The following is a 13599-nucleotide window of genomic DNA, read 5'->3' as shown; positions in this document are numbered from 1 at the left end:
GAGACATGGCCTGCTGCTTGGACACTTCTGTCCTGGCACACGGCCGTGCCTGGAAAGCACGGCCAACAGCAGTGGCTAGCTCCATGATGAAGACACGGCCGTGCTTTGAGGCACGGCCATGACTTGGCTGGTTTCTGTTTTGAAGCACGGGTGTGTCTTTGAGACACGGCCTCTGGCTGCTGCTGAGGGGATTTTGGCACGGCCCGTGCCTGTGAGGCACGGCCCTGGACTTGTTGATCTTCTGTTTGGGCACACGCCCGTGCCCATTGAAACACGGCCAGGAGGTCCTTGAGACACGGCCGTGCCTATGAGGCACGGCCCTGTCTTGCCTTATCTTCAATGATGCTCCGTTTTGCCCGTTTTCGCTCCAATTTCCACCCTGAAACATGTAAAAGCACGAGCAGATCTCCGAACTAGGAAATGCAAGATATATGCCTAAATGCATGAATATGGGATGCAATGTACACAAGAATTTAGCGATAAATCCAGAAAGATGTGCAAATATACGTATAGTACTAAAACATCCACCACGTTTTCGTCACATTTCTTGTATACGCTACGCCCTGTGAGTCTCGTTGCTAGGTGAGATCCTAGATTCAGATTCTGGGATCTCACTCTCTGTCATCCACCCACGAACTATTTGCCGAACTCCCTCCCTTGCATCATCACCAAGGTCACGAAATTGTTCCTGATTTGATTCCCGGTGATCCTCATCCGCATTCCGCATAGGAGAGGAATCTATATTTCCACGAATCCACTGTGCATAGCTATTATACTCGCTCTCTCTTGCATTAACCGACTCGCCACCAAGGTCATCCCTTTCCTGAGAGCGAATCTGACCGCCTAGCACAGACGCTGTCACTGTGCCCCTGCGCTCTGTCCTCGGCAGAAGAGGTCATGTCCTCGAGCTCCCGCCACATCTGCAGCACCGACGACGCGCGAGCAGCAACCGGCCGTTCCACCACAACCTGCGCGACCTTCCAATCGATTGAAGTTTTGATTATGATCTTCCTAATAACTAAGTCTCTACTAAACCGAGCTCTACCTTGACCATAAATATAGGTAACTTGACTATCAAATCTCACACAAGAGCTTCTCTTCCACAACTTAACTTCACCACCAAGATCATCTCCAATAAGGTCTTAAGCCCCTCGAATAGATAAAGCCCACAACTAGCTCTATGTGTCACCTTTCACTCCTTATGTAATTCGCTTTCTTCTAACTACCGACAATGTTGCATATCAATGCTCCTCTGTTTCAAATATTTCATTCCATCTTTTTCTAATCTCTAGCGAACTTCGATCCACAGAGTTGGCATGTCAAATCTCCATATGTATTTTGTCGAGTCCCTACATAACTTCATACACACATTTAATTATAACTTAAACCCTTTGCCCAAATGGTCAAGCTCAACCAAGGGCATGATTGCACTAAACACAAGTCTCTCTAAGAAATCTTTAGAATTAATCTCATATGGTATATATCAACCTCCTTTATCATAGCCACGATTTGTCTTTGAGCATGAAAGACTTAATGCGTGCATTTGTAATACTCAAGAGGTTAATAACATAAAGATTATTGTTCTTATGCCCTACTAGAATAGGAGCATACATGTCATAATGTTTTACCAAGCACTTGGTTAAGTGGAACTCAACCTTGGTATCACAAAGTTAACTTATACTAAATTTCATCCTCTCTACTAGTAAAACTTTATTAATAATGAATTTAGTGGATAGTTCAATGTTTCACAAGAATCATGTCAAGGTACTTAAATTCCAATGTGAACTTTTCTAGATATTTGTTTAACTCATCCACTTACAAGCTTGAAGAATCATTTTCTTCCTTAAGTTTTTCAACTTACAAAGAACCTTACTCTGTCTTTGTCCTTTCAAGTTGAAGTTGAATCTTGCAAGTTGAAGTTGAATCAGCTCTTCTCTTAACCTTAACCTCTTTTTGCAGAGATTTTGTCATGTCCTTGCCTTATATGAAGAATTAGTTAAGCATGCAATGGTGTCATTTAATTTTTTTCATTTAGAAGAATATTCCTCATTTTCATCAATTGCTCCTACAACCCTAGTCTTCATCACATAAGCTCTCATTATCCATGGCCACAACTTGTCTTATTTTGCACTTCATCTTCCGAGAAGATAGAAAAAGAGTCTCCATGTAGCCTTGAGTGATTTTTATTTCCTTTCTCTTCTTTCTTGTATAGCTCCAATACTCACTCTTTCTATTACATTCAACATTAGATTTACATTCAATTTTACCTTTTTGCTTTGAAGCTTTCTTTAGATCCTAAAACATCTTCACATCCTTATTATTGTCATCATTTTCACAAAATGCGTCATTTCGCTAGTGTCGTTTTCATCTTCACTATTAATTTCATGCTCTGACTTTAATGCACTCTCCTCTTTCTTTGTCATCTTCCCTACAACCAAAGCTATAGCTTTCTTTCTGAACTCTAGGTTAGCTTCTTCATACAATTCCATTTTACAAAATAATTCATCTAACTTAATATTTCAAAAAAATCCAAGACACTTTGTATTCATCCACTATGGATGTCCAAAGTGGTGTGCAAGGGAAAGTTTTTAGTGCTTTAATGCGTATATCATGAGATTCTAGTCCTCAACTTATTCTCCAATTACAGGCAAAAGTTGTTGAGGATCTCCTTCGACGTTTCATCCATTTGGCTCATAGTCTCCCCTCCTCTCATGGTGAAATTCTACACTTAGATTGGTTAGCAATTCTCACTTTGTAACTCATGCATACCTTCATGAGTTTCTATTGTTTTTTTGTTAGACTTTCTCACTCTTGAAGGGTTTGACCTTATTAAATTGCCTCGACAATAGTCCACATTACAGAGCTATTATAGCCTTAGCATTGGTTTTCATGTCTTCTTCAACTCATTGCTTCATTTGTTAAAATTGATTAGGATCTCCATGTTTGTTGGTAGGAATCTAGAAGCCTTTCTTCACCACCATCCAATTCTAAAAATCTATCATAAAAAAGTACTCTATTCTACTTTTTCAATAAGAAAATTTTACCCCATCAAAGAATAGTGGCTGGGTAGCATTGAAACCCTCTTGCATTGCCATTGATTGATTGAATGAACTCCTTTGGCGGTTAGTACTCTGAGAGTAGCCAAATTATGATACCACTAGTTGGATCGAACGTATAGAGGGTAAATAGTTGTTCGTAAAAATTGATTGCAAGTTTACAAACAAGATTAGTTATGCAGTGAAAAATAAAATAATAATAAGAAAAACTCAAGCAAAGCAAACACTTGATTTTACATGGCTCGAACCCTTCGATTCTTACTCCATAACATATGACTCGTTGATGAGTCACTCCCCGAATGTCATTATGTTTTCTCCTTCTCGAATTCTTCAAGAGACAAGGAAACCTCTTATCTTCTTCTTATGAGGATAAAAACGTTAAGCACAATGAAGAAAAAAAACTAGAATGCGTTAGGATCATAATGCGTCTTGAAGGGGATGAATAGGCACAACCTATAAATTTAAATTTTTTTTTTTTGCTCTTGCAAATGAAAAGAGTTAATCAATAAGTAGGAGCCACAAACCCTCACACTTATACAATTTGAGTAATAAAACTATAGAATTTGTTAATATGCAATAGAAATGAGGTAAACAAACAAAAATAGACCTCTTACATGATACAAGAAAAGTTAACAAAGGACCACAAAAAATTAGTTTTTCATTGTTCCAAAACCTTTAGTACTCCGGCTTTTACTCACCTCCATTCAACTGAAATCCTTTCAGTAAAATGAAATTCAAAATTCTACCCATTCAATAGTCATTAGTACTCAATTGACTCCATATTTATTTGGTCTACTCAAATCTCTTTTGGTTAATTCAACATAATTTAATCTACTCAAGTGGATAAAGATACACTCCAACAACGTTAACAATCAACCACCTAATCAACTCTACTACTCAAGTTAATTGAAAAAATCTTCAATTGGCTGAATCTACTCGAGATCAAGCTCACTAGTTAATTTCGACTCAAAATAAGCTTGTTCTTTAGTCGAACACATTTCTATGCTAGAAATCAAAAACTAAAGTCTCTTGTAATCTCTTGTAATCTATCATATCTCACATGTTAAGTGATGGTCTTCTTTCACATGTAGAAGGCATCACCTCTAGATCTCCTTTTGCTTGCTAAGAGACCTTGCCCCATCCCTACAAGTCTTCATTCACTTGCTAGGAGGCTCGCCTCCCCAAGTCTTCTTCCATTATCAAGCGACATCACCTCCCAATCTTGCGACTTTTGATCTTCATCTTCTAACACCTATTGTATTTCTCCACCAAACACATCTTAAACTTTTTCATATGCCAAACACCTTTTGGACTTTTTTTTGTCTCCAAACACCTCTTGGATTTTCTTTACTTATTCAACACCTACTGAGTTTTCAAATCTCTTGATCAACCTCTACCACTTGGATCATCCTTACATCAATAATCTTCTTCCTCCCAACACTTAATAAGTACATGCATTTGCATATTTGACAAACATAATCTAAGTTTAAAGAATTTGAACGAACTCAACCACTGAAAGTATGATTTTACCTATAATAATGCGAAGTGGAACCAACTAAAGGTAAGAACTTAGAACACCTTCCTTGCATTTTGAATCTCATTACTAATACAATTTGACAAGTATTTTTAGTTACAATTTCGGGACTATAACAAATATTATTTTATCACAAATACTTTGCATGATTCGCATACTTAGCATAGGGGGCCAATTGCCTAACTTCTAAAAATACCTTTTCAAAAGGTGACCTCAATTTTTATTTAAATAGAAATAGGGGTGTATATGAGCCAAACCAAGTTTAGTTGTGTTCAAGCTTATTTATTTACTTATTGAGATTGTTTGAGCTTATTTATTAAAAATCTTATCAAACTCAAGTTGTGCTCGAGCTACAACTCGAGCTTTTTATCAAGATATTAACAATATTATTGTCCTTATAAATTAGTAAAATGTTTATCTTATTCATGAAATTTATACTATTTTCTTATTTTCAACATATTATGAATAATTTTAGATTAACAAAATTTATAATTTTTATGTATTTGAAATAAAAGAATAGATCCATCAAACTATTGTCCCCTACCTAGTGGAATAAGGCTTGGTAGTTGTTGATGTATTTGAATAAAAAGAAATATATTTATAATTAAATTTTAGTTAAATTAATAAATAAGTTTGTTAATAAATTATTCATGAATGATACTGTTCAAGCTTGTTTATTTTATATGTTCTTTTACTATTGAGCAAATGTAAACGAGCTTTATCAAACCAAATACCAAAGCTTATTCACGTCTGATTCATTTACAGTCCTAGAAAGAAGATTACATACCTTTAATAGCTATGAAAAACATGCATCATAGAAAATATACTTTTCAAAATTATTACAGAATGTATCTAATAAACCTAGTTGTAATGGAATAATACCTTACTTTCCATCTATCCAGTGGCTGGACACCAGAGAACAGTTCAATAACAAAAGAGAAGCAGCCCCAAAACCTATATCAACTATACCCTATGACCATGAGCTTCAGATTGGTTGCACAAGAATAAGCAGCCACATCCGTAGTTATAAACATCTAATTAACATAGAAAATGACTGCAGCCTGTTTGACAGCTAGTAAAATGGATGTTATCCAGTACATCTGGTAGCAGGAAATTAAAATCTAATTCCATTTCAGTTCAAAGCAGCTGCAAGAAGAACCATGATCCAACAACAGTTTCTACAACAGAGGAACAATAAAAAGTTCCAAGTCAAACAATAGTGCTCTGATTTTTAACCTTCATTTAACGACACTACACTTTGTTGTCGTGTCAATTGTCATGTAATTCCTAAGCACAAAGGGCAGGGCATCTGAATTAGGTCTAAACTATTGGTCAATACCAGCCCATTTCCTAAATGCTTTAACATGTTGAAGCCTCCTACTCTGAGCATCTGTTCTGCAAGATGATTCTTTTAAACTTCGGTAAAGATTTTTGTGGTTATTCAGAAATTCCATTCTGTACTTCCATTTATCCACATAAACATTGTTCTTTAACATGTAATCAATAATTTCCATTGATCTTGCAAAATAACCCCCTTTTAGAAAATTCCAGAGCAAGCAGTCAAACAAGTCTCTGTTTGCAGACAAAGCACCACATTCCATCTGCCTCCTTATGTCTTCCCACAAGATTGTAATCTCACGATACATTTCTAAAGATGAATAACCATTGACAAGGTAATTGAAGGTAAGAACTGTTGGTTGGACATTTTTTTCTCTCATCCGTTTTAAAGTCTTTAGAGCATCTTCCATCATTTTAGCTTTGCAAAAGAATAAAATTGAACTATTAAACTCATAAATCAAATGACTTTCAAGGCTATATTTCTTGTTTTCTAGTTCAAGAAACTGGACCAGCTCTGATTTTTCCAATGAATTTGAGGCTTTTATATCTGAAATAGGGAAGGATGCATATCCCAAAGCACACTTGTATTCATCAGATATACTAACGACTAAACCCGATTTCTTCATTTGCTTTAATAGAATTTTCGATTCCTTGTACATATTTTTCTTAGAATATGCATTCAAAAGTGCTAAATAAGAACTGGCTTCAATGGACACTTTAGCTAATTCCAGATCATCCAAAATGTCATGGGCAGCATCCAACCAATCTAACATAATGCATGCATGCAAAACATCTGAACATAAATTAGCACCTCCTGGATCAATATCCTTATGCATGTTAATCAAGAAATTAGATAGTTTATCAACCATTCTTTCTTTCACGCAAACATTTGTAAGCTTTGCAAGAAATTTGTAGCTGGGCACAAGTTTACCATCCATAAAGTGAATAAATCCCAAGTGCCTTTGCGCAGCAACCAAAAAATCATTCTCCAAGTTCTTTGGAGCAACTGTAATTCTATTTCCCATCCCTAGATTGCTTGATCCAATATGAAAATAGCATTTTCTTTGTGATGCATTAGTCTCTGCAAGTGATCCCCTAGTAGACGAATGTTGAGATTTCCTTCTTTGGAAAAGATCTAACATAAGCTCCACAGCAGCATCCAAATCATTGTACATGAAATGCAAGCTCAAAAGACAGTCATAAAAATGACAATATTGATTATTCATTGATGCAGAAGTGATACGATCAATATGCACTTTCAGGTTTTGCAAATTAACACGCTCTCCCATCATCTCATGGATCTGTGAGATTATCAGAATGGAATTTGCATCAGCAATAGCTCCAACTCGTGCCATCATTTCTATTATTTGTCCTGCTTTAATCAAACAAGTAAACCTTACACATGAATTGAGAACTAGGTTGAAAATGAGAATAGAATGCTTGATTCGGTTGATCTTCACAGCATTCCTCGAGTATAAGCCACAATTCAAAAAATACTCGCAGATTTCAATTAAGAGATCCATTGCAAGATAGGACCCAATTTGAGACTTCACTAGGTGTAAGAAAAAGGTGGTTAATATATCTTTTGGAGCAAATTTGCCCCGTTCCAACATGATCCGGAGGACTGTGGAGGCAGGAATCGGCATCTGATGTCTTGCTAAAGAAAGAGACAGTGTGGAAAAGGATTCAGGGCGAACAAGATCAGGTCTTTCCTTCGATATCACCACTGCCAAATCATAAGCTTTCCGAATCCAATCAGAGTTCGTTGAATAAGAAAGAGATGCAATCAGTTTGCTCACCAGTTGATGTTCAGGGTATCCATGCAACCTTTTGAAATTGCTAAATGCTTCCCACGCTTCATCCAAGGAATCATCTTGCAGAGAAAACTCGAATTTCCTCAATAAAATTTCGTAAGAAGAGCCTTCCCACAGGTCACTCGGTTGAATTCTACTGGAAATAAGACGCTGGGGTGGAACGCCGCACTTCGCGCTGGCTACTGCACTGGTTAATCCAGTGCGATCGACCTGAACCCGAAAAGTGGAGGAACCATTCTTTGATTTCCTTTTCAAATAAATCCAGACAGTTCCGAAATAAGGTTCGATCGTACACTTACAACAAGCTTGGACGAGATGGTTAACAAAGAGAGCCTTCGGTGTAAATGAAAGAGCTGCACGAGAAAACGACTCATCTGCGTCGGTAGGGAAGGAGAGGAGAGGCACTAACGGCGTGCGTCGTAAACGACGGTGGCAATCGGCGGAGGTGCGGCGCCCTAAACCACGGCCCTATAACAGACGTCATCAGGGCAAGAGGTGAGATAATGAAATTATTAAATTCATAAAAATATAAATATATTATTTTATCTGTTTAAAAATTTAAAATAATTAATCTAACTACAATATAAAAACAAGCTCACCAAAGCTCAATAAGAATTTTAATAAAAACAAGCTCTATAAGAAAGCAAAGAAGCTTATAAGAAAACAATTGAGCTTGAATATAATTAAGTTTGGCTCGATTTTGTAGAAGGATCAAAATGACATCATTTAGATTTAAAATGAACTTCAATGACTTTCTAAAGTATACATATATTTAGATTTAAAATTTTTAAAAATGATGTATTTTTGAATCAAACTTTTAATTTGAATGGATAAATTATGAAAAGGATATAGAAGTGATCAAATATAATTAAGTTTGGCCCGTTTACGCACTAATAATTTTTGAGATATTTGATCACTTCTATATCCTTTTACAATATATTTATCCATTCAAATTAAAAGTTTGATTCAAAAATACATCATTTTTAAAAATTTTAAATCTAAATAGATAAATATACTTTAGAAAGTCATTGAAGTTCATTTTATGCTTTCAAGTCATTAAATAATTCAAAATTAATTTTTTAACAATTTTAATCAAAACTATTATATAATTATTTTCCTCTATACGTGCACTTTATAAGGTCATTAGAATTCATCCATACTTTCAAAATAATCAAACCATTTAAAATACTATTACTTAACAATTTTGATCTAACTATTACATAATTATTTTCTCCTTAAATTTTGACTATAGATACATTGATACACTCTACGCATTGAGTCAATGAATTATCTATAGTAGATCTTATACTAAAAAACATATTTTATTCAGAAGGTATATTTTATAAAATATCTTTTTAAATTCTTATTTTTTAAAAAATTTATTATCTTTTATTAAATAATATTTAAAATATTAAAAAATATTTTTAATATATTTATAATATAATTTTATATCACTTTGCTCTATATTCTTTTCAAAATATAATAATATTTTTAATCTGATTTTTTTATAATGATGAATTTTAATGAGTTTAAGGGCATTTATGATAGAATATGTTGGATGGGATGCCCTTTTTTATACCAGTAGGCATCTAGAAGAGTTTGAATAGACGATTCTTGTAAAATATTTTTTTTATTAAAAAAAATATTGTTCTTGCTAATGCAAGGCCTCAAATGATATTAGCAGAAATGCAAAGAACTATGCATTGAAAAAATAAAACAATGTTAACACAATAATTAACGTGGTTTACTAGCCACTAAGTTCCTACTTCATGAACTTCTAACTCATTAAGTTAATCACTTTTCAAAATCATTATATTGAAAAGTTTTGGATAAAAATCAAAATGACACCCCAAATTATGTAAATCATCAAAAGATCATCCTTTTTGAAATACCTCTTATTTCAATATTATTATATTAATTACGAGGTAGCTATTATAATATAAAAAAATTAATTATTTTATTTTAATCAAAATTATTATACATATAGCACTATTATAATAAAATATTTTTTACTAATTTAATTAAAATTATTTAAAAGTCATCAAAATCATTTTAAAATAGTTGTTGTAGCTACTTATGTAACTTCTACAATGATGTATTAGCTATTACACTGCTATAATAATATTGTATTAGTTGTTATAGTATTGTAGGTGTAGGGATCTTATGTGAAAAATCAAAAATAAACACAGCGTAAAAATCAATCCCTCCAAAGATCCATGCGAATACAATATACATGTTTGTTACCTAGTTGTCACCTTTGTTGTGTGAATGTAACAATCCCGACAGCAACTTTGATTCTGCAGGTCTCAGCGCAATCAAAATGGTCATGCCTTTTCGATATCCACATGAACACGTCCTTTGTTCATTGCACGAACTCAGCCTTCAGAGAAGAACCACCTTCGTTGTGCTAGTAACTTGGATAGTTCGGCCAAAAGGAGAAGAAGAGGAGACTAGAAAAAAAATAATCATCTACGAAAATGCATCAAAGATGGCTTTTACACTCATCCAATGAATACGAAAAAGTTTTTGTCTTTTGCTCTCCTTTTCATCAATGCTCCATTAATCTCTATTTATGAACATTAATCTCTATTAATGAATATTAATCTTTTTTAGTGATTGAGTCTAATCTAATGAATTTAATTCGGATTAGATTCAATCCAATAGTTAGATTCATTTGAGTCTAATTCAATGAGTCTAATTCGGATTAGACTTAACCTTATAATCTTAGGGTTCATCATATTTTAGTCAAACTAAAATAAATTCATCTCCAAATTAATATGTTCTTTGTGTGTGACTTAATAGGTTCTAATAACGTTGGCAAGGTATCTAAAATAACATTTTAGATATATAAGCAATAAGTGACATATAGCAATACATCATTGTTATCCAAATGATATGAGAATATTGAGATTCGACCTAATCTTTCTGTCTATTATCTTGTATAACTTGGTCCTTCCATCCTTTAGATTGATCATCAATCTTTGTATTTCTTAATTTCCAAATAGACTCACTTAACCAAATAAGCTAAATATCTTATATTGACTTATTTGAGCATGGACATGCATCTTAGTAGTTCTACTTAATCAAGGGGCCCATAAATATCACTTTCATCATATGGAAAGGATAGATCTCATCTACATCACTTAATTCCTCTGTATAACTTATTGCATATCCAGTAACCGATTTTATAGTCCGACCTTGTTACAAGTAATGTTTGTCGATACTAAAGTACACAACTCCTTATGTAGGAAACCGTAGTGACTTCAGGTCTAAGGACTATTTATAATAATAGTTACTATAAGAATGCTTATGACACTCATATAACGATTCATAAAATATTCTCATAGTGAGTCAATTCAGTACGTATTCTCTAATATATATCAATGTGTCAACTTGATATCTTATATTCATGACTTGTAAGATTAAGTCATCAGTTGACCTATATGCTAGTCTCAACACATTAATATTGCCCTTATATATTAAAGTTTAACTAAAAATAGTTAAGAGTAGTGTTCTATATATATTTATAGCCTCCCACTATCAATTCAACCAATTGATATATTTTAGACTAGAACCTACTATCTTAGGACATTGTTATATTTATTCATCTGGTATAGATCTGAAGTAAATATAATAATTATAAACTTTTCTTTTTATTAATGAAATATAATACAAAAAAAAATTTGTCAATCATCTCATAATTGACTTTAAGGGCTAACACTAATAATAAGAACTAGATATTATACGTTATAACAGTTATTCGTAGCTACTATAATAGCACTTCAAGTAAGAGTATTTTCAGGATAAATAATATAATGGAGGGCCCTTTTGATTATTATTATTTTTAAATGCCTTTTTGACATTTTGCATAATTTGGTGCCCTTTTGAGTTTACCCAAAAGTTTTCTCTCTTCTACAGATGAAGAAATCTTGTGTTGATGCAAGGAGCACCAGTCTGCGTTTAGAATTTCGATGTTTAACAATATACCTAGGTCTAGTCAGTTTGATCAAGAGTTAATCCAAATAGGGCCTAATGTTTAGATGTGAGTGAAGTCTAATCAGATCAAAGTTGACTAGAAGACTAGCAAAAAGTCCTAATCAGTTGGACTTGTTGGGATGTATACTGTAAACCTAGCTTTTGTATGAACATCTATTATGAAATGAGAATCACATTGGTCAAATGTTTGCATTTCTTATGTAATGCAGTTGTCCACTTAATTTATATTGTAGATAACATGGTGTATGGTATCATACACAGAAGATCATGTTATCAGTTTTTTATAAATTATAAATAGTAGCTCACAACCAAGATGGATAGGGACAAACCATTAGATTGGTTGTAGTGTAATTTATATTAGCTTATCTTGACTATTAAATTACACTAGTACACTTTGTGTGTATTGAGTAGGACCGTTTGAGGTCGTTCGATTTATACTGACTATATAATCGAACTAGACCTCAGTTATTATGGATGTGCATGCTCTTAATCCCTATATAATAACAATCACATATACTTAGTATGTATTTCTTTAATTCATCAAAGGGTAAGATTTATTCGTTAAATTAAAAGACCCAATGAGTTGAGAGATAATGTTATGTATATGGTGTGTTGTTGATTATAGAAGAAAACTGTGTCTTAATAATTAGGCTGATGATGTCCCCTTGAGGAGCTCATAAAGGTTATCATGTAAATCTTGCAAGTGGACTTAGTTCGGCATGATAATAAAGTTGAGTGGTACTACTCTCGAAATAAGAAGTTAATTAATTAAGTTATTAGTAATTCAATTAATTGATGGACATACGATATTTTAAACATAGGAAGATTAATACACTCATGATAAGAAGGAGCCCATATTATAATATGGGATTGGTGAGGTAATTCAATAATAACCCTTTAGTGGTATGAGTTATTATTGATGGACTTGAGTTGGGTGTTCAGGGAGAACACAGGAAGCCCAAGCCCATCAAGAGGCTAAAAATCAATTTCTCCTCTAGGTCCCTGCTGTAGCCTCTGGATAAAGCCTCGTATCCACCTGAGAGAATTCCGTAAGAACTTCAGTTAGGAAATTCTATTAAAAATTTTTCCTATGAAAAATTCCATTAAAAATTTTTCCTATGCAAAATTCTATTAAGAATTTCTGTTAAGAATTTCCGTTATGAAATTCTGTTAAGAATTCTATTTTTCTAAATCCTAAACAAAATTTTGTTATGCTTTTTTCATAGAAATTTTATTAAGAAAATAATAAAACTCAATAAAGAAATTTTGTTAAGAAATAAACGAAATTTTATTAAGAGATTTTGTTAAGAAAATAATAAAATTTAGTTAAGAAAATTTATTAAGAAACTAACAAAATCTTATCAAGAGATTTTATTAGATTTTTTCTAACTAAATCTGAATAAGAAAAGTTTGTTAGATTCTTTCTAAATTTTCTAAGATGACATAGCTATAAAAAAGGAAGGATTAGGAGAGGGAAAAAAAGACACAACCTAATCTAATGATGTGTGGCCGCCCACCTTCAATCCAAGATCTTCTCAAACCACCCTTCGTTCCTCTAGGATAACCTACAAACAAGCGAACTTCTGTACGAGTTTCCAACTTATCAGCGTCTTCCTTCAACATATGTGCTGGACTACCCCAAATCTGAATGTGTTTTAAACTATGCTTACGCCCAGTCCACAATTCGGTGGAAGTAGAAGGTACTGATTTAGAAGGTACCAAGTTCAGAATGTACGCTGCTGTTTCCAGAGTATATCCCCTAAATAAAGTTAGTAATTCTGAATAACTTATTGTTCCGGGAATAACCCATGGGGGCCCTTGGTTTGACTCGAGTCCGATCCTGGTCCCTCCCGCAAGTCCG

The 13599-nt window shown here is 33.6% G+C and overlaps 1 protein-coding gene across 4 annotated transcripts in view; it reads right to left on the bottom strand.

The window, feature by feature from the left end:
- Positions 1–8169, bottom strand: part of LOC141845775 (pentatricopeptide repeat-containing protein At4g17616) — an 18315-nt gene extending 10146 nt beyond the window's left edge. For 2 of the 4 annotated variants that reach the window (XM_074733780.1, XM_074733779.1), the window contains exons 1-2: positions 8036–8169; positions 5473–7952 (exon numbers count right to left, since the gene is read on the bottom strand). In XM_074733780.1, the coding sequence (XP_074589881.1) occupies positions 5916–7952; positions 8036–8116 (2118 nt within the window). In that variant the 5' untranslated portion in view covers positions 8117–8169 and the 3' untranslated portion in view covers positions 5473–5915. Of the gene's footprint in view, positions 1–5389; positions 7953–8035 lie in introns of those variants that run through there. The other 2 variants (XM_074733782.1, XM_074733781.1) reach the window with 2 other exon arrangements.
- Positions 8170–13599: the final 5430 nt, after the last annotated feature.

The sequence above is a fragment of the Curcuma longa genome, chromosome 15 (genome assembly GCF_044706935.1).
Source record: "Curcuma longa cultivar G26 ecotype Majalengka, Jawa Barat chromosome 15, ITB_CL_G26_1.1, whole genome shotgun sequence".
In the NCBI taxonomy this organism is placed as follows: domain Eukaryota; kingdom Viridiplantae; phylum Streptophyta; class Magnoliopsida; order Zingiberales; family Zingiberaceae; genus Curcuma; species Curcuma longa.
Note: the sequence above shows the minus strand (reverse complement) of the source record. Positions and strands in the feature narration are given on the sequence as shown.